This window comes from Carcharodon carcharias, chromosome 27 (assembly GCF_017639515.1).
Source record: "Carcharodon carcharias isolate sCarCar2 chromosome 27, sCarCar2.pri, whole genome shotgun sequence".
Lineage (NCBI taxonomy): Eukaryota > Metazoa > Chordata > Chondrichthyes > Lamniformes > Lamnidae > Carcharodon > Carcharodon carcharias.
In genome coordinates this window covers 13,004,329-13,026,189 of record NC_054493.1, presented here as the reverse complement: position 1 = coordinate 13,026,189, position 21,861 = coordinate 13,004,329, and the positions used below count along the sequence as shown (strand labels likewise).

Here is a 21,861-nt window from a genome sequence, read left to right as displayed (position 1 = left end):
CCGCCAACTCCAGCATGATGCCACCACCAAACACATCTTCCCTTCACCCCCCTTATCGGCATTCCGTAGGGATCGCTCCCTCCGGGACACCCTGGTCCACTCCTCCATCACCCCCTACTCCTCAACCCCCTCCTATGGCACCACCCCATGCCCACGCAAAAGATGCAACACCTGCCCCTTCACTTCCTCTCTCCTCACCGTCCAAGGACCCAAACACTCCTTTCAAGTGAAGCAGCATTTCACTTGCATTTCCCCCAACTTAAGTCTACTGCATTCGTTGCTCCCAATGTGGTCTCCTCTACATTGGAGAGACCAACCGTAAACTGGGCGACCGCTTTGCAGAACACCTGCGGTCTGTCCGCAAGAATGACCCGAACCTCCCTGTCGCTTGCCATTTTAACACTCCACCCTGCTCTCTTGCCCACATGTCTGTCCTTGGCTTGCCGCATTGTTCCAGTGAAGCCCAACGCAAACTGGAGGAACAACACCTCATCTTCCGACTAGGCACTTTACAGCCTTCTGGACTGAATATTGAATTCAACAACTTTAGGTCGTGAGCTCCCTCCCCCATCCCCACCCCCTTTCTGTTTCCCCCTTCCTTTTTTTTCCAATAAATTATAAAGATTTTCCTTTTCCCACCTATTTCCATTATTTTTTAAAAAAAAACACCCCCACTAGAGCTATACCTTGAGTGCCCTACCATCCATTCTTAATTAGCACATTCGTTTAGATAATATCACCAACTTTAACTTTAACACCTATGTGTTCTTCTGTACCATTGTTGTTGACATCTTTTGATGATCTGCTTCTATCACTGCTTGTTTGTCCCTACAACCACACCCCCCCCCACCGCCTCCACCTCTCTCTCTCTCTCTCTCCGCCCCCCACACACACACCTTAAACCAGCTTATATTTCAACTCTTTCTTGGACTCGAACTCAAGTTCTGTCGAAGGGTCATGAGCACTCGAAACGTCAACTCTTTTCTTCTCCGCCGATGCTGCCAGACCTGCTGAGTTTTTCCAGGTAATTCTGTTTTTGTTTTTGTTTTGGATTTCCAGCATCCGCAGTTTTTTTGTTTTTATTACAGTCCTCATGTTGCGTTGACCTTCCAGATATTTGTCCATCGCTTGTCTTAAAACAAAAATAGCATTGGGATATGTTTCTACTGATGTTCAGAAGCTCCAGCCCAGTTAAATATGTTAATATTCTGGATAAAAATCAAATAAATCAACTTCTTGTTAAACAGAGTGATGAGTCATTTAAATATCCTTAATGCAAGTTTGTTCCTTTTGAAATGTTCTCTCTCTCCCCTGTTTTCTCCACCCTCATCTCTGACAACAGAAGAGTTTATGGACTTCTTTGTCTCTAAGAATGGGACAATCTGATCAGCTGCCTCTGCTGCTTCCCTCCACTCCATTAGTTCACTGGGCTAAACTTCCTCTAAAGATATGACCAGCCCCAGCCCTGAACTCACATCTTTCTTTAGTTTCTCTTCTATATCCTCTTATCTTCTCACAAGCTCATCTTGTCCATGAGACCCAGCTTCATTTCTATTTACCCTATCCCCACTGGACTGCTGTCCACCCAGGAGAGTTTTGGAGGAGCGTAAGTTTATGCAGGGTGGAAGGTGGGAGACCAGCCAGGAGAGCAGTGGAATAGTCGAGTCTGGAGGTAACAATGATGTGGATGAGCAGCAAATGGGTTGGCGTGGGATGGAGACAACAGATATAGAGGTGGAAGGAGGTGATCTTCATGATGGAGAGGATATGTCATCGGTAGCTCAGCCCTCAGCTCAGGGTCAGATCGGAAACTAAGGTTGCAATGACACTGTTACAGTCCATAATTTTCCATGTGGCCGAATATGTTCTATCAGTGACTGCAGAGCCCAGTGTGATTACTCAGCACTGGGTTGTACTCTGAACATATGCAGTACAATTGATGGATGTGGAACATGATGATCAGGATTTGGTAGGAGATTACATTGAATTACAGAGAATATCAAGTCTGGAAACAGACTATTTGGTACAACTCATTTGTTTTCATGTTTATCTTCAAAGAATCTCACTCCATTCCATCTCCCTCATTTCAGCCTTTCAGCTTTTCTTTCTAATCTCCTTTCTCTCATGTACTCATCTAGTTTCCTTTGAAAGCAACTAAGTTACCTCACCTCAACTGCTTCCTGTGGTAATGAATTTCACTTTCTAACTACTCTCTAACTAAAGACATTTCTCCTTATTTTGTTGGCCTTATTAGGAACTATCTTGTACATATGGTCCTGGTTTTTGATTCCCCCCACATGGAAACATTGGCTCCATTTCTACCCTGTACAATCCATTCATAGTTTAAAGAATCCTCTGGCAGGTCACATGTAAGACTTCACTTTTCTAAAGAACAAAGCCCTATCCTGTTAATTTTTCCCAATAACTGTAATCGCTTAGTTAGGATATCATCCTTAAAAATCCTTTGTGCACAAGCTCCAATGCTTATTTGACTTGTTAATTGTATGGAGACCAGAAATACCTACATGGTCCTAAGCAATTTGAACAATATTTAATTATTTCTTAATTTGGTACCCCTGGAAATAAATCCGGGTCTTTTGCGAACATTTTTAATTGATTTCCTGACTTGCAATAACGTTTTTCATTATTCATTTCTTTCCAGAGATTGCATTTCTCTTCTTCTCCATTCAGTGTCTTATTCTCTAAGGTGTAGGTAATGTTTGTATTTTTGCTCCCAAGGTATATCATTGCATATTACACGAACATATGGGCAATGAGCAGGAGTCGGCCATTCATCCCCTCGTTGTTGAAGTTCATTTGCCACTTAACTGCCAGTCTGCAGGTGTTCTAATGTCTTCTTGTATTATGTTGCATTCTTCCTCAGTGTTAGGAATGCTGTTTGGCATCAGCTGCTAATATTTTCATTGTTCCCAAGTCCCGGTCAGTAGTGTAAATTATGAATAATGGTGTTGGATCACCACTTTGAACCTTCTTCCAATCTGAAATTGCGGGTGGATATGGTGGTGATGATTGCGTAGATTGCATCAGGGAGGAGGGTCCAGACATTCGGGTTTCCACATAATAAAGTGTTTATTTTATGCATGGTGCCTCTAGAACTGATCTTAATTGGGATGCCGAAACATTACATTCTCTGCCCGCAATGCATGCCTCAATGGCGGCTTATTTACCCAGAAGAGCCCGCGCTTCAGAAAGTCCCCTATCAATGAATATAGGAGTACAGTGCGCAGGTGCAGTGTGGGTGTGCGCTCTGAGCATGCTCAGTGTCAGTCATGGTGACAGACTGAGGAGGAGCGGACGGTTCGGGAGGAGATTGTGAGCACAGGGTAGGAATGGAAACCGTGGCTGGACTGGAAACTGGATCAACATCTAGGGTAGGCCTGAGGCCCCAAGCCCTATGTTTACCTCACGGTGACAGGCCCGGGGTCAGCGGGCTCAATGGCCACCATCTTGCGAGTCAGGGCGGATCCGGGAGGCGGGGCTTCCTCCCCAGTGACAGACCCGGGTTATTAAAACAAAAATTGCTGGGAAAACTCGGCACGTCTGGCAGCATCTGTGGAGAGAGACAGAGTTAACATTTCGAGTCCACATGACCCTTCTTCAGAACTGAAGAGAAGCAGAAATGTGGTGAAATATATATTGTTTAAGGGGGGTGTGGGACTGGTGAAGCGGGATAGGAGGCCAGTGATAGGTGAAGGCAAAGAAGAATCTGGTTACCCGGGCAACAGGCCGCAGCCATCTTGGTGAGGTACGAGGCAGTGGGCGGGGCCTCAGGGACCCATTGGCCTGTGCAGCATTTTAAGATGGAATTCACTTCCCCAGAGATCAGTGAAGACTGGGTCATTGCACATTTTCAAGGCTGAGTTAACTGCATTAATTTTTGATCCACAAGGCAGTCATGGGTTATGGGTGCGAGGAGAAATGTGGCATGAAGGCCAGAATCAAATCAGCCATGATCTTACCGAGCAGGCTTGATGGGCCGAATGGCCTCTGCTGCTGCTATTTCTCACAATCTTATGAAGGTGGGGCTGCTTCAGCAAGCGGAGTGCATGTTTGGTCAGCTTGTTGGGGAACAGAGAATTGGTGGAACTTGAGCATCCCAGTCATCAGGAGATAAGGAGGGAAAGTATGTGAGACAGGGAGTTAAACCTTCGGGGAACCAAGAGAGAAAAAATGCTTCATAGAAACTAGAATTTTTCACTCTGAATTTCTGGTCTTTCCTGACAGCGCTAACTTTTGTAAATTCCATTTACAGCATATCAGAAAGGGAGGATTTGAAAATGGAAATCTCAAACCAAACATCGCATCAAGATCTGACAGAGCCACTTATTTCATCAGGACCTGAATATTATCCGCCTTTGAGTGTAGAAGGAGAAATGTTTGTCTGTTTACCTGTGAGAAAAGATTTCAAGCATCAGTGTGACTGGAAAAGCACCAAGACACACTCACTCGTGTGAACATGTTCCAGTGAATTGACTGTGGAAAGAGTCTTAACCAGTTAAACAACCTGTAAAACATTAGCCCATTCACAGTGGAGAGAAACCACACAAATATTCTGTATGTGGATGAGGCTTCAACTGATCATCCAATCTGGAGAGACATAAAGGCACCCGCACTATGGAGAAACCGTGGAAATGTGGGGACTGTGGGAAGGGTTTCAGTTACCCTTCTGAGCTGGAAATTCATCGACGCACTCACACTGGGGAGAGACCATTTACCTGCTCCAGTTGTGGGAAGGGATTCACTCAGTCATCCAGCCTGCTGACACACCAGTATGTTCACACTGATCAGAGACCTTTTGAATGTTCTGACTGTGAGAAGAAATTTAAAAGCAAAAAATATCTTCTCAGGCACCAACACATTCACAGTGGGGAGAAGTCATTCACCTGTTCCATGTGTGGGAAGGGATTCACTGCTACATCTAACCTGCAGAAACATCAGCGAGTTCACACTGATGAAAGACCTTTTAAATGTCCAGACTGTGGGAAGTGCTTTAAAAGTTCTGGGGAAGTGACATGCCATCAACGTGTTCACACAGACGAGAGACCGTTCAGGTGCTCTCACTGTGGGACTGGGTTCAGGCGATCATCTGAACTCACTGTACACCAGCGAATTCACACTGGGGAGAGGCCATTCACCTGCTCTGCATGTGGGAAGGGATTTACTCAGTCATACAACCTGCTGAAACACCAGCGTATTCACTCTGCAATGAAACCCTTTAAATGTTCTGACTGTGAGGAGAGCTTCAAAAGCAGCAATGATTTGCTGAGACACCAGCAAATTCACACTGTGGAGAGCCCATTCACCTGCTCCGAGTGTGGGAATGGATTCACTGACTTAAAATGTCTGCTGAGACACCAGAGAATTCATGAATGTCTGCAGGAGTTGGATTCTGCTGTTTTTGCTACTGTTAGTCACATCCAGTATTAATCACTCTATTAACCTCTATTTTAATCCTGAGGTGTGTAAGAAATGTGTCCCAGCCACTCTTTTCCATAGTTCAGAGCTCCAGGCATGGAACAGAAGGCTCCTTTACAATTGTATTTGGAGTCAAGAAGAGCAATTGTGAATGCTGGAAAGTGTAAGATTTTGGTCCAGAAGTCACAGATTACCCAAAAAGGGAGCTGTTGAAGTCATTGGTGATTTTTCAGCATTTTATTAAGAGGCAACATTTAAATATGATACATCAGTTAAATATTCAGAAAAGATGCACAACCTGTAACAGCTGAGAATGGTTTACCAATCCTGATCTCTGTGGCTGGAGGTGGCAGTCTCCTCGGAATGGTTTACTGGTCCCGGATTAGGGGGATGCTGATCTCCGTGGCTGGAGGTGACAATCTCCTTGGAATGGTTTACTGGTCCTGGATTGGATGATCGGACAGATGAAGCTGATCTCTGCAGCTGGATGTGGCAGCCTTTTCTGTCCTCATTCTTCTGGATCTAGTCCAAGTGTTTGGTGTTAATCTGAAGCCAGATCATTATGGATCAGTTTGAAAAAATCTTTAATGTCCAAAGTGATGTTCCCTTTTGAGCCTGTTTAAACTTCACTCAGATAGTTGGTTTACATGTGGGTCAATAGCTGTTTCTACTAATGTTCAATGAATTTCTTCACATCTCATGAAGATTATTAGATGGTGATATTTTACCAAACAAGATGTTAAATCAGAGATTGGTGTGAAACTGTGACCTGTTACTGACTGAAAGTGAAGTTTCTAGTCTGAAAATTTCCAAGTGTTTATGTGACATTCTGGAGTCTCCCAATGCAAGGCAGTGACAACAACAACTTGGATTTACCCTTGAACAGATTAAAATGTCCTGAGACCCTTCACAGAGGATCAAAAGCTGGGTCAAAAAGGTTTAGTGAGGGAATTCAAGCCCTGAGGACCTCAGCAGGTGAAAGCGCCTCTGCCAATGGTGGAGTGATGTAGGTGTGGGGAGCTGAAGGGGTCAGAATTTTATTTTTGTTCTTTCATGGGATGTGGGGGGGTCACTGGAAAGACCAGTATTTGTTGCACATTCCTTGTTGCCCTTGAACTGATGGGTTGCTCAGCACGAGAGTCAACTACGATGCTGTGGGAGTCTGGAGTCACATGTAGGCCAGACCGGGTAAGGATGGTAGATTTCCTTCCCTAAAGGGCATTAGTGAACCAGATGGATTTTTACAACTATCGGTTACTGAGACTAGCTTTCAATTCCAGATTCATTAATTGAATTTAAACTCCACCAAATGCTGTGATGGGATTCAAACCCATGCCCCCAGAGGATTAGCCTGAATCTCAGGATTACTGATGCAGTGATATTAGCACCACACCACAGCATTGCCCCCAGCCCCTTAATTGCAGGAGCACAGGGAGGGTCGTAGGGCTGGGGGAGGTTCCAGAGACTGTTTGTCATGGAGAGAGTGGCTGCCTCCATGGAGCTTCAAGCTGAAATGGGTCCATGCAGGTCATGACCACGGCCGTGCAGGAGATGTCTGCTGCCATAAACAGGATGACAGACACTTTATATGTGACCTTACAACACGTCACTGATCTCTACCAAGCTGGTCTGCAGCAGAATGGGAGGAATGATGCGACGCTGGTCCAGGAGAGGGACGATGGAGAAAGGAGCCATGGAAGTGGGAAATCCAATCAAGGCATTCCCACTTCTCACTCTTTATCCAACTTCAAAGCCCATCACCCCCAGGCAGTACCCAACAGGCTGTCTCACCTCCCACTCGCGGAGTCTGCCCCCTCCTCCTCCATTCTGCTGTGCAATGTTCTACAGTTTGCAGTACATCACTATTATTCTGGAGTCCCTGGCTGCTGAGTATTGAAAGTCACCTCCAGACCGACCCAGACACCTGAAAACACATCATCAACATTGTGATGGTTTGCTCAATGGCATATCTGGTGGTCATGTGACCCTGGTTGCATCATTCCTGAACCTCATTGATGCAGTTCCTCACATGAGTCCAATTTGAAGGGGGTTTCCCTGATCTCTAATGATCCTTCCCTTAAACCTGGTTCCTGGAACAGACACATCTGGAATATTGGAATTTCGCAGTCCCAATCCATCAAGACAGCTCCCGACCAGTGGGCAATGTTCACTGTTTTATATTCGGGTCTGGGGGATAATGTTCACTGTTTTATATTCGGGTCTGGGGGATAACGTTCACTGTTTTATATTCGGGTCTGGGGGATAATGTTCACTGTTTTATATTCGGGTCTGGGGGATAATGTTCACTGTTTTATATTCGGGTCTGGGGGATAATGTTCACTGTTTTATATTCGGGTCCAGGGGATAATGTTCACTGTTTTATATTCGGGTCTGGGGGATAACGTTCACTGTTTTATATTCGGGTCTGGGGATAATGTTCACTGTTTTATATTCAGGTCTGGGAGATAATGTTCACCGTTTTATATTTGGATCTGGGGTATAATGTTCACAAAACAGTGTTTTACAAAAAGCTTCAACAGCGTGTCTCCTTTTTGAGCAATATTCCCTGGACAGAATTTTAAGTTCCTCCGCCGATGGGTTTGTAGTCAGGAGTGACCATCAAGTTTCTGAGATAGTCTTCCCACCGGGCTCTCGCCCAATCCGACCTCTCCACAATTTTACACTTGGACCGGCGAGGCCCAGGACGTCCTGCCTGCCCTTACATCTATTGAGGCCCTTAAATGGCCAATTATTGAACATTTGAGAGCCTTTTCCTGCACAGCATCAATTATCAGGCTGGTGGGTGGAGTTCGGGGGTGAGGCGCAAGCCTGAAAATGAACCATTTTCGGTTCTTGGGTGGGAAGTTGCAGGGGTTCACGTCCATCAGCAGCCCACTTCTAACATTGGCTTCCTCTACATTGGAGAGACCAAACGCAGACTGGGTGACTGCTTTGCAGAACACCTTCGGTCTGTCTGCAAGCATGACCCAGACCTCCCTGTCTCTTGCCATTTTAACATTCCACCCTGCTCTCATACCCACATGTCAGTCCTTGGCTTGCTGCATTGTTCCAGTGAAGCTTAACGCAAACTGGAGGAACCGCACCTCATCTTCCGACTAGGCATTTTACAGCCTTCTGGACTGAATATTGATTTCAACAACTTTTGATCTTGAACTCCCTCCTCCACCCCCACCCCCTTTCCGTTTCTTCCCCCTCCCTTTTGTTTTTTCCAATAATTTATATAGATTTTTCTTTTCCCACCTATTTCCATTATTTTTAAATGTATTCCACCCGTGGTTTATTTCACCCCACCCCCACTAGAGCTACCTTGCTTGTCCTGCTCTCCACTCTTAATTAGCACATTCTTTTAGATAATATCATCACCTTCAACACGTCTTTGTTCTTTTGTCTGTGACATCTTTTGGTTATCTCCTCCTATCGCTGCTTGCTTGTCCCAACAACCGCCCCACCACCGCCCCCCTCTCTCCCCCACCCCCTTAAACCAGCTTATATTTCACCCCTTTTCTATCTCTGCTTAGTTCTGTTGAAGGGTCATGAGGACTCGAAACGTCAACTTTGCTCTTCTCTGTCGATGCTGCCAGACCTGCTGAGTTTTTCCAGGTAATTCTGTTTCTGTTTTGGATTTCCAGCATCCGCAGTTTTTTGTTTTTATATTTATGGTTGGAGGACCTGTCGCTGCCTCTCGGGCCTCCAGACCCGCCCCCTCTTCCGATTGGTCCGAAACTGCCATCAATCACGGGCTTTGTGAGTTGAAACATGCGCAGTGCTGATGCTGGAGTGAGGCTTGTCGGCCCCAAACCTGAATAAGAAGCTTCTGGTCCCGCGTTTGTATCGAGAGGGGGAAACAGCTGCGGCTTCTCCCGGCGACAGGCCCGAGTTAACGGTCACCATCTTTATAGAGGCCGCAAACCCGCGGGAGGCAAAAAATCAGAGAGAGAGTTTGTTGTGAAATCAATGGGTTGTTGTAAATCAGGAGGTCAGGGTTACAGTCAACAACAACTTCTATTTATATAGAGCCTTTAGCATCAGGAACCATCCCAGTGCATTTCACAGGAAAATTATAAAATACAGTGTGACACCGAGACACATGAGATATGAGGGCAGATAAACAAAAGCTTGGTCAAAGAGGTAGGTTTTAAAAAGTGTCTGAAAGGAGGAAAGTGAGGTAGAGACGGAGAGACGTAGGGAGGGAATTCCAGAGCTTGAGGCTGAGGGAACTGAAGACACAGCGACCAGAGTTGAAGTTATTATAATTGGGAATGTACAAAAGGTCAGATTTAGAGCAGCACAGACATCTCACAGGGCTGTGGGACTGGAGGAGTTTATAGAGATAGGGAGGGAAGAGGCCATGGAGGGATTCAAATATAAGGTTGAGCATTTTAAAATCAAGACATTGCTCGACTGGGAGCTAATGCAAGTCAGGGGTGCATTGTACAGGGATGATAGGGGAATGGAACTTTCTGCGAGTTCAGACTCGGGCAGCAGACTTTTGGATGGCCTCAAGTTTACAGAGGGTACAATGTGGGAGACCAGCCAGTGAATTGGAACAGTCGAGTCTGGAGGTCACGAAGGTGCGGATGAGTGTTTCAGTAGCAGATATGCTGAGACAGGTCAGGCAGTTACAGACCGAGAAATGGACAGTCTTAGTGATGGCACAGATATGAGATCAGAAATTCATCTCGGGATCAATTGTGACACCAAAGTTGTGAACAGACTGGTTTAATCTCAGAGTATTGCCAGGGAGAGGATGGAGTTGGTCAGTGGGAAATGGAAGTTGGAGCAGGGACCAAAAACAGTGGCTTCAATCTTCTCAATATTTAACTGCAGTTAAGTAGTCAGCAGGGAGAGAACCAGGAGCCAGAATGGGCCCTGAGACTGATACCAGTTTTAACTTAGTTAGTGTGGGAGAGAAAGATGGAAGGAAACCCTGGGAGGTTTGGAGGGACCTCATGATTGCTCATTAAATCTCCATACAGTAAGTTCTGGACACAAGGTTAATATCTGCTATTCTGTGTGGTCGGTCAGGGTTTTTCAGATTAATGTTTTGTTCTAAGTCATGAATGAAGTGAGTTATTAAATATATAGTTATCTCTAGTTGTACAAATTTGTTGAAAGGATATGGAAAGAATTATCTAACAATTTATTCGGATTTCAGCACAGGGAGGAGGGAGAGGATGTGGGATGGAGATCTGTGGCTTTGGGAGAACATGAGAGAAAAAATGTTCCACCGGAATTAGAATTGTCTGTTCTGAGTTTTTGTCTTGGACTTACAGTGATGACTTTTGTAAACGCCTTTTACAGGATATTGGGAGAGGATTTGCAGACGGGAAACTCAAACCAAACATCACAATACCTGACAGAGTCATTTGATTCACCAGGAACTGAATATCATTGGCCTTTGACTGTGGAAGGAGAAATGTTTGATCTGTCTGTGGGAAAAGATTTCAAACGTTAGTGTGACTGGTAAATCACCGAGACGCACACACACCCAAGTGAGAGTGTTCCAGTGCACTGACTGTGGAAAGAACCTTAACCAGTTTCATAGCCTGAAAGACATCACACCATTCGGGGTGAAATTGTACACGTGTCCTGTGTGTGGATGAGGCTTCAATTGATTGTCCAACCTGGAGAGACATGAAGACACCGACACTACGGAGAAACCGTGGAAATGTGGGGACTGTGGAAAGGCATTCACTTGCCCGTCCAAGCTGGAAACTCATCGACGCATCCACACTGGGGAGAGACCATTCACCTGCTTCGTGTGTGGGAAGGAATTTACTCAGTCATCCAACCTAGCAATACACCAGCGAGTTCACACTGGGGAGACGCCATTCACCTGTTCAGTGTGTGGGAAAGGATTCATTCAGCCATACAACCTAGCTTTACACCGGTGAGTTCACACTGGGGAGAGGCCATTCACCTGCTCCATGTGTGGGAAGGGAATTCATCAATTCATCTAACCTAGTGTCACACCAGCGAGTTCACACTGAGGTGAAACCATTCAGCTGCACTTCCTGTGGAATGAATTTTAGGCTTTCATCCACCCTGCTGAAACATCAACGAGTTCACACTGGGGAGAAACCATTCAGCTACACTGACTGTGGAAAGAGCTTCAGGCATTCAGGCAGTCTCATTGTACATCAGTGAGTTCACAATGGGAAGAGGCTGTTCACCTGCTCCATGTGTGGGAAGGGATTCACTGATTCATGCCAACTGCTGAGACACGAACGAGTTCACACTGGGGAGAGACTGTTTACCTGCTCCGAGTGTGGGAAGAGATTCATTGATTCATCCCAATTGCTAAAGCACCAGCAAGGTCACAGATGACTGCAGGGACTGGATTCTGCTGTTATTGCTGTTGTTAATCACAACCAGGACTGAACCATGTTCATTCTGACAGTTGGGGTTTGTTTCTGCTGATGTTAATAATCCCTGTAACTGGACTGCAGTTTAATATTCTGGATCTATAACTAATTGGGCTGCAGTGTCCCTTTAAGAACCACTGTCTGTGATCTTTCTCCATAATTTAGGAATTCTCATCAGAAATTAGCTCACAAAAAGATCATGAACTTTTACTTCAACCCTAAATTGATCTTTGGTATGAACTGTACAATTCAGTGTCTGGAAGGTTCCACTGATTAACATCTCCAATCAGAAAGTGATGATTAATCCTTGCTGACAATTCTTACTGACTTGCACATTACTCACAGTGACACCTCCATTATCCACCAGAAAGAAGTGGAATGGGAATTGGAGAATTGAGAGTCCCCAAATGTTACCTGTCCAGTCTGGCACAGAAATCCCCTCAGCATGGGAATGGAGACAAGCCCAATCCAAGTACCAGACTGTAAGAAATTGCTATCTAATAAATGTATAAAATCTTAAGAAATTTATGGAATATTGCAGAAATCGCTCACTCTTTATGAAGAAAGCTTCCACAGCAACTTGCTGGGTAACAAACAAACAAAAGACAGGCCTATTATCTCTGCCAAGGACATTTCTCTTGCACAGGCCCTTAAAAAGATATTTCTAACCCTGATACAATTGGATCTCATGAACCAGACATAAACTGTCTGTTGTAGCAGATATCTAGTTCATGGTTCATGTGTTTTAGAGCATAGCTTTTGGTTTTTGGAATTAAAGTCTTAACTGTAGAAAATGGCATAAGTTGAATTCAAGCATGCTTGGACTCCATTACGCTTAAAAAAATAGGGGGCCATGTTGACATAAGAGGTTAACAGCTAGAAAGGTAAGATCATAAAGTAGCAGGTGGGCTTACTTAGCTAAAGAGCTGGAGACATGATGTCAGCAATGCTTGCAAGAACCAAGGCAGTCAAGTGAGTTGTTTTTGTTTTCGGGATTAGAATTAGATTAGTTTAAAAGCATTCAGTAAAGCCTGGAACTGAAAACTCATTTACTTCATCAGATCAAAGAAGAAATTGTATATGAGGGATAATTAACATAAAGGTCAGTTTCAGAACATCCCAGAAAAGGCTATGTTGTCATGGAGTTGGATGATTTTCTGGTTTCAATTTATCTGGGTGTTTGCAAAGCTAGTTACAGTTTGAACCTCATGTGGTTTGTAGCACACCAAGAAAAGATAGCCAAAGGAAATAACAGTTAAATAGACATTTGCTGTAAACAGAGTTTAAAAAGAAACTAACAATGATTCACCATGTGGAATACAGGTAAGACTTCATCTCAGTTTGAGTTTCGTGAGGGAACGGAAGCCAGAAAGTCTCATTGTTTAAAGCTAGTGGGAGAATCTACAGTGATCCTCACAGAGACTTGCGGTAAAGAAAGCAACAAGCAGATTAGCTTATCAGGACAAGGGACTGAGGCATCCACAGTCAAGAGATGGTCAATGAAAGTTTTAACTCTGAGAATAGCAGGAGTTGAAGAAAATTCTCCAGAGGACTGTGGCATGTTTATGGGTGGTCCTGATAAAAGTCAATAACTTTAAGTTTGATGTGTCTTATAAGAGAATTCTTGGGGGGGTCGTAAAAAGTAAACCTGAGTGCTTAACATGCACTCTTCAGAAAGGGCTCCAGCTGTTAGTCCGTAGTGCATTGGTCATTTTTAACACTTAAACAATGCCCTAGGATGAGTTGCACCCCCATCCCCATATAATCTGGGATCAGATCCATGGACCTGAGCACCCAGGAAGGTGACGGTAGTGGCCATCATAGGCCCATAGCCCAATCAGAAACCTGGACTATCCAGGAACTCGTTGCCAGGAAGGGATGCCTCGGTGCATTGTTATAATCATAACCGCTTGGGCCACTATGTCCGTCACTGTCACAATAGGTGCAATGTGGAGGCTGACAGTAACGGTGAGCCCTGCTTTCTCTCTGCTCCTGTACAACTGAGTCCTGACCCTGTTGAGCAGCAGCTAGAGGCAATGATAGAGGCCATGTGAATTAGGAACAGATCGGCTGGTTGCTGCAGTGAATCAGGTACCCGGACTAGCAGCTCCAGACACCCAGTGACTTCAGCTATTGGCCCTTTCAACTGACAATGTGGTTACAAATTGAACTAAAGACTTTGCCTTTTCAGGATTTGCCTTTATCCCATTTGTTACCTACCAAGACAGTGGTAGAGAAGGGGAGATATCGAAGTCACCTCGAAATTAGCACATCTGTCTCTGTTGCAAAAGCACCAGATTATGCAAATATTGAATTGGACAGTAAAGTTACTCCAGGGCTCCTGAATTAGATAGAATGGTAATTAATGGGATGTCCCATTTAGAATAAAAGATAGAGAAAATCGCATGGGAATTGGAATAATTCACCCTGGGTATAATTCAATACAATAGATCAATCTGGTATCCAGGTACACTCCAGTGAAAGTCAGAAAAATGTAGATGAGACTTGTAAATTAGTAGCTTTCTCTTGCAGATGTTTATATCCTTGCCTCTGAACCTTTTCAAAAAACTGAATTTGATAAACTGGCCACTATCTGAGACATCGCACCGTGCAGGGCGAGATAAACAAAGATCTTCAGATAGACAGCCCCACCCTGGGCTTTGGTAAGATTACCTTAAAACCCAAGAATGACCTGTATCAGCTGGCACAGGGAGCATGATTTTGGGATACCAGTGTGAGTGTGCAGATGTGATTTGTTATGTATGGAGTAACTAAAATGAAGAAATGCATGGTGAAGACTGGGTCCCAGACATGCTCAGCTACTCGACAACAGAACAATATGTGGCCATAGACTGAGTTAACATTTTAAATTATCAAAGTATTGACACAAACTCCATAGAGAATTTGACTTTAAAACAATCTGGAAAGAATTAAACACACTGGTATCTATCAGAGGGAGTAAAATTAAAGTGAAGAGGGATATAGAATCTGGATTTAGAAAATATCCACAAGGTGGGTGCCAGTGAACAAAGAGCTGGAGAATCTTTAAACTCCATGCATGAGCTTTTGTTTGAACCATATGTATTTACATTATGTCAATAATTTAGAATTGTGTGAAATGATCTGCAGGTGGGGAGGATGAATCCAAGTCGATAGTTATCACATTTCACTGAGCAGCTTTTACATCAATTCTTGGTGGCAGCTCAAAGATTTTGTGTTGCTGATTTTGCAATCAACAAATTAGGAGAACAAGCTCATAGCTTAGAAATAGCTGGGTGAGCCAGAAATAAGATGTGAGAAGTCAATAAGGATATTCACTTCTTAAGGCTGGGAGATGTGTAAGAAATCACGGTCCAATAAGCTTGTAGTTTTTAAAGAAATTTATTGACTATAGGAATCTCTCTCTCACTTATGAAGAAAGCTTCTGGGTTGACAAACACAGGACAGTGCAGGCCTGTTATCTCTGCCAAGGACATGTCTCTGGTACAGACCCTAAAACAAGACAAACTTGATTGGGTGGGGAGATCTCAACCCAAATGTTAACTAACTGTCTGAATAAAGATTAAACAGGATGTCCTGGAGAGTGACGAGCTACAAAATGACTTGATGGATTTCCGGTGGAAATAGAAGGGATTAACTTGAATATCTGTCCCTTGACAATTGAATAAGTGATTGACAAAAGACCCCCAGGAATAACGTATATAAACAGTCTTCCAAAAGGTAAAATCACTTCAGACAACAAAGAGCTTCTCAAAGTGATCCGTGCTGGCTTCGGACAAACACTTTGACTCAAGGAGACTGAGAAAGGAAGAGACAGCCACCTCCAGCCACAGAGATCAGCATCCCCCTGATCCAGGACCAGTAAACCATTCCGAGGAGACTGCCACTTCTAGCCACGGAGATTAGCATCCCCCTGCTTCTCCCCATCCACTTGTCCAATCCAGGACCAGTAAACCGTTCTCACCTGTTATAGGCCATATGTTTTTTCTGCCTATTTAACTGATGTATCGTATCTAAACTATTGCTTCTTAGTAAAATGCTTTAAGATTACCTAGGACTTCGATGTTCTTTTTGGGTAATCTGTGACTCATGGACTAAAATCTTACACTTGTCCATGAGAGTAACTGAGGGTATGAGAACTGAAATAATCTAGAGTTATGATGAGGTGTTAGTTGTGGCTCAGTGGTTGCATTCTTAGCTTTGAGTCAAGAGGTTGTGGGTTCAAATCCATATCCAGAAACATGAGCATAAAATCAAGGTTGATATTTTGATGCAGTACCGAGGGAGCACTGCTCTGTCAGAGGTCCCATCTTCCAGATGAGACCTTCAACTATGGCCCCATCTGCCCCCTCAGTTGGTGTAAAAGTTCCCATGGTGTTATTCCAGAGAGAATGGGAGTTCTCCCTGGTGTACAGTTTCATATTTATCCTCAACGTACACCACTGAACAGATTATCTGGTCACAGTCACATTTCTATTAGTGGGATCTTGCTGTGCACAATTTGGCGTTTGTATTTCTTTACAATAGTGATGACACTTCAAAAGAACTTCATTGGCTGTAAAGCACTTGGGACATCCTGAAGTTGTGAAAGGCGCTTTATAAATACAAGTCTCCATTAACAAAGGAGAAAAGGCCCAAAAATGGAACAGTCGGTAACAGGACATCAATCAGTCTCCTCCTATCTTAGAGAAATCAAGGGCTCGAACACCATGTGTTTGACACAAAGCTGATTTATTTAATCTATATCCAGAATATTAAACTCCATCACAGTTACAGAGATTATCAACTGAAACAAACTCCAACTTTCAGAACGAACATGGTTCACTCCTGGATGTGATTAACAGCAGCAATAAGAGCAGAATCCAACCCCTGCAACTTGTGAACTTGCTGGTGTGTCTGCAGGGTTGATGAATGAGAGAATCCCTTCCCACACATGGAGCAAGTGAATGGTCTCTCCCTGGTGTGAATGCGCTGGTGTTTCAGCCTGAGGGAATGCAGAATGAATCCCTTCCCACACACAGAGCAGGTGAATGGCCTCTCTCCAGTGTGAGTGCGCTGGTGAGTCAGTAGATCCATTTTGCCTTTAAAGCTCCTCTCGCAGTTGGTGCATTTAAAAGGTCTCGTGTCAGAGTGAACACGTTGGTGTGATGTAAGTTGGGCGAGCTGAGTGAATCCCTTTCCACATTTGGAGCAGGTGAATGGTCTCACCCCAGTGTGAATGCGCTTGTGTCTCAGCAAGGTGGATAACTGAGCGAATCCCTTCCCACACACAGAGCAGGTGAACGGTCTCTCTCCGGTGTGAACTCTCTGATGATCCGACAGTTTACATAACTGAGTGAATGCCATCCCACACTCAGGACAGACGAATGGTTTCTCCCCAGTGTGAACTCGCCGGTGTAACTGAAGGCTGGATAACTGAGTAAATTCCTTCCTACACTCGGAGCAGGTGAATGGCCTCTCCCCAGTGTGAACTCGCTGGTGAGTCAGCAGGTTTTGTTTTCTTTTAAAGCTCTTCTCACAGTTGGAACATTTAAAAGGTCTCATGTCAGAGTGAGCAAGTTGGTGTGCAGTGAGGTGGGTGAGTCGCGTGAATCCCTTCCCACACTCTGCGCAGGCGAATGGCCTCTCCCCAGTGTGACTGCGTTGATGAATTTCTAACACAGACGGGGATCTGAATCCCTTCCCACAGGCTCCACATTTCCATGGTTTCTCCATGGTGTTGGTGTTCTTGTATCTCTCCAGGTTGGATGATCAGTTGAAGCCTCGTCCACACACACAACACGTTCACAGTCTCTCCCCGCTGTGAATGGTGTAATGTTTTTTCAGGCTATGTAACTGGTGAAAGCTCTTTTCACAGTCAGTTCATTGGAACACTCGCATTTTGGTGTGTGTCTGTCTCGGTGCTTCTCCAGTCACACTGATGTTTGAAATCTTCCCACAACAGAACGTACAAAAAATTCTTCTTGAACATGCAAATGTCGATGATGTTCAGGTCCTGATGAATCAAGTGACTTTGTCAGATCATCAGAAAGTTTTGCAAATTATCCCCTCCTAATCCCCTGCAAAAGGAATTCACAGTGTCAGTATCATTGTCCGCCCAGGACAGTAATTCAGAATAGGCAATTCTAGTTCCTACGGAACATTCTTTCTTGTCTTGTCTCCCCAAAGATGTGGTTCAATCATAGAAATATAGAAACTAGGAGCAGGAGTAGACCATTTGGTCCTTCGAGCCTGTTCCGCTATTCAATATGGTCACAGTGATCCTCCAACTCAATGCCATGTTCCCACTTTCTCTCCATACCCCTTGATGCCCCTAATATCCAAAAATTATCAATTTCTTCCTTGAATATACTCAGTGACCCGGCCTCCACAACCTTGTGTGGTAGAGAATTCCACAGGTTGACCACCCTCTGAGTGAAGAAATTTTTCGACATCTCAGTCCTAAATGGCCTGCTCCGTATCTTGAGACTGTGGCCTCTGGTTCTAGATTCCCCAACCAGGGGAAACATCCATCCTGCATCCAGTCTGTCTAGCCCTGTTAGAATTTTATACATTTCAATCAGATCCCCCCTCATTCTTCTAAACTCTAGTGAATACAGGCCCAGTCGAACCAATGTCTCCTGATACGACAGTCCTGCCATCCCCGGTATCAGCCTAGTGAACCTTTGCTGCACTCCCTCTATGGCAAGTATATCCTTTCTTCAGTAGGGAGATGCAGTACTCCAGGTGTGGCCTCACCAAGGCCTTGTATAACTGCAGTAAGACATCCCTACTTCTGAACTCAAATCCTTTTGCAATGAAGGCCAACATACCAATTGCCTTTGTAATTGCTTGCTGCACTTGTCTATTTACTTTCACTGACTGGTGTACAAGGACACCTTTGTACATCCACATTTCCCAATACATCACCACTTAAGTAATATTCTGCCTTTCTGTTTTTCAGACCGAAGCGTATAACTTCACGTTTATCCACGTTATGCATCTGCCATGTGTTTGCCCACACGCACAACTTGTCTAAATCGTCCTGAAGCCTCCTTGCATCCTCCTCACAACTTACAGCCCCGCCCAGTTTTGTGTCATCAGCAAACTTGAAAATATTGCAATTGGTTCCCTCATCCAAGTCATTTGTATATATCATGAATAGCTGGGGCCCAAGCACTGATCCCTGCGGTACACCCAGATAAAGACCCATTTATTCCCACTCTCTGTTTCCGGTCTGTCAACCAATTCTCAATCCATGCCAATCAAACTAAAAGAACTGATAATCAGCAACAAAGTCCCAACAAGCGTTCAGAGAACCTTTCTGAATAAACAGAGAATATTCCCAGTATCTATGAAATATTCTGTCTGCTGATGTTCTACAAAGTATCAAGCAGTGGATACTGACTGCTCCCTCTTCACGGTTACCAGGCATGGATGAGACTGTGAAAGAGAGGCCGACAGCTAGTGTAACATCCCCCGACCCCCTCCTAGATGCCCCACCCATCCTGGATCGACAAATTGTTCTTTTAACGAAGAGCAGGGCCAGTTGAAGATCCTCTGACTTACCCAGCCCCTCCAGACTGGGTAGCCAAAGGTTAGGGTTTTAGGGCTGAAGCGTACCCAAAAATGGAGAAGCAGCCCCTTCAGGAACTATACAGGGGCTGCAACTTCTCCCACTGAATATAAACATGGCCCTTGGATTCCTTTCGGCTGCAATCATCAACTGGGCCCACGTGTATTTGACGGGCACTAGGATCCAGCTGGGGACAGGGAGCCTGAAGACCCGCCCACCCCATTATGTCACCAACATAGCGCATGCACTCCGCTCCCTGCTGACTCAAGATGGCGGCCATGAATCTGGGCCAAAGGACCATCCTCCGCCATTTCCGCCAACTCCAGCATGATGCCACCACCAAACACATCTTCCCTTCACCCCTCCTGTCGGCATTCCGTAGGGATCATTCCCTCTGGGACACCCTGGTCCATCACCCCCTACTCCATCACCCCCTACTCCTCAACCCCCACCTATGGCACCACCCCATGCCCACACAAAAGATGTAACACCTGCCCCTTCACTTCATCTCTCCTCACCATCCAAGAGCCCAAACACTCCTTTTAAGTGAAGCATCATTTCACTTGCATTTCCCCCAACTTAGTCTACTGCATTCGTTGCTCCCAATGCGGTCTCCTCTACATTGGAGAGACCAAACGTAAACTGGGCGACCGCTTTGCAGAACACTGTGGTCTGTCCGCAAGAATGACCCAAATCTCCCTGTGGCTTGCCATTTTAACACTCCACCCTGCTCTCTTGCCCACATGTCTGTCCTTGACTTGCTGCATTGTTCCAGTGAAGCCCAACGTAAACTGGAGGAACAGCACCTCATCTTCCGACTAGGCACTTTACAGCCTTCCGGACTGAATATTGAATTCAACAACTTTAGGTCTTGAACTCCCTCCTCCATCCCCAACCCCTTTCTGTTTCTTCCCCCTTCCTTTTGTTTTTTCCAATAAGTTATATAGATCTTTCTTTTCCCACCTATTTCCTTTATTTTTAATTTTTTCTAAATCTTTTATGCTCCCCCCACCCCCACTAGAGCTGTACCTTGAGTGCCCTACCATCCATTCTTAATTAGCACATTCGTTTAGATAATATCACCAACTTCAACACCTCTGTGTTCTTTTGTTCTTCTGTCTGTGACATCTTTTGATTACCTGCTCCTATCACTGCTTGTTTGTCCCTACAACCACACCACCCCCCTCCACTTCTCTCCCCCAACCACCCCCGCCCCCCCCACCCCCCACACACACACACACACACACACACCTTAAACCAGCTTATATTTCACCCCTTCCTTGGATTCTGTTCTGTTAAAGGGTCATGAGGACTCGAAACGTCAACTCTTTTCTTCTCCGCCGATGCTGCCAGACCTGCTGAGTTTTTCCAGGTAATTCTGTTTTTGTTTTGGATTTCCAGCATCCGCAGTTTTTTTGTTTTTATTTTTTATGAATCTGGGCAGTTTCTTGGAATACCCGAAGCTGCAAAAGCGGGAACTGCAGGTTCGATTTCGGGTTTTGAGGCCTTCACCAGTTGTTTAGAAACCCTCCCCATCCACCTGCCGACTCCATCGCTCCCTCCGCGTTTTCGCATTCTTCCCGGTTTGGAGATACGACAGACAAGAGATGTCCCAGAGCCATCACTACGCATGCTCTAATCATTGGGCGGTACCGCGCATGCACACTTCTCTCCTTTGGTGGGGATAGGGGACATTCACCATCGCGGGGAATGCTGGGTAACTCCCCCGACATGGCAAGCTCTAACCAGTGAATAGTGATTCTCGTTTGCTATGATGTCGAGGTAGGGGCGCGGTGCGATGGAAATCAATAAAATTAGGAACCAAATTAAACCGAAACTCAAGCCACATTTTGTGCATAAGCCAGCAGTTTTTCCATCCATGGCTCTTTTAATGCCTCTGGGTCAGGGAATCTGTCTTTAACTAGTTTGTGTACAAGCTGATTGTGTGGGCCCTGAGCTATTGGTGGGTTTGAACAAGACAAAGAGAATTTGAAAGGCTAAAGGCATCAGAATTTTACTCCCTACTAAAGATGAAGAATGTTACATTAACTACTGAAAGGGTAGAAAAGTGAAACATTGTCCATCTAAATGTCGGAAATAGATACAAAATAAGGGGGGTATCAATCTCTATATCTTTAACAGACATTGGCTTGGAAAGAGGGAAATGACCTGGTCCACTTGCCAATCAGTCACCACTGGCCAACATTATTACATTGTCAAGAGTTCAGGGTCTCAGAGGAAAAAGAAATATGAGGCCGTGAATCTAATTTGGGAAATACAGTGAAAGAAATACAATTCACTTTACAAATTAATATATTGAACTTCAGATCAAAATAATTGTTTCCAATTACTATATTGAGTTTGCCCAACACTGATGAGGAATCGTTGTGGATAATGTTCACTGTTTTATACTATTCTATTTTTCTATTATTGTGATGCATGAGTTTCCCCTCCATTCTATAACATATGAATGGCAAACCATTC

At 44.7% G+C, this 21,861-nt stretch overlaps 1 protein-coding gene across 1 annotated transcript; it reads right to left on the bottom strand.

The window, feature by feature from the left end:
• Nucleotides 1-16,574: 16,574 nt before the first annotated feature.
• On the bottom strand, nucleotides 16,575-20,678 carry LOC121270425 (oocyte zinc finger protein XlCOF19-like). The gene is made up of 2 exons (XM_041175749.1): nucleotides 20,629-20,678; nucleotides 16,575-17,881 (listed from the first exon to the last, which is right to left on the bottom strand). Exon 2 carries the CDS (start codon nucleotides 17,535-17,537, stop codon nucleotides 16,644-16,646), a length of 894 nt encoding a protein of 297 aa, XP_041031683.1. The 5' UTR covers nucleotides 17,538-17,881; nucleotides 20,629-20,678; the 3' UTR covers nucleotides 16,575-16,643.
• Between the last annotated feature and the right edge of the window lie 1,183 nt (nucleotides 20,679-21,861).

What these genes read in the sequence shown, in the direction of transcription:
- LOC121270425 (XM_041175749.1), bottom strand. Translation starts at nt 17,537, where the DNA reads ATGGAGAAACCATGGAAATGTGGAGCCTGTGGGAAGGGATTCAGATCC.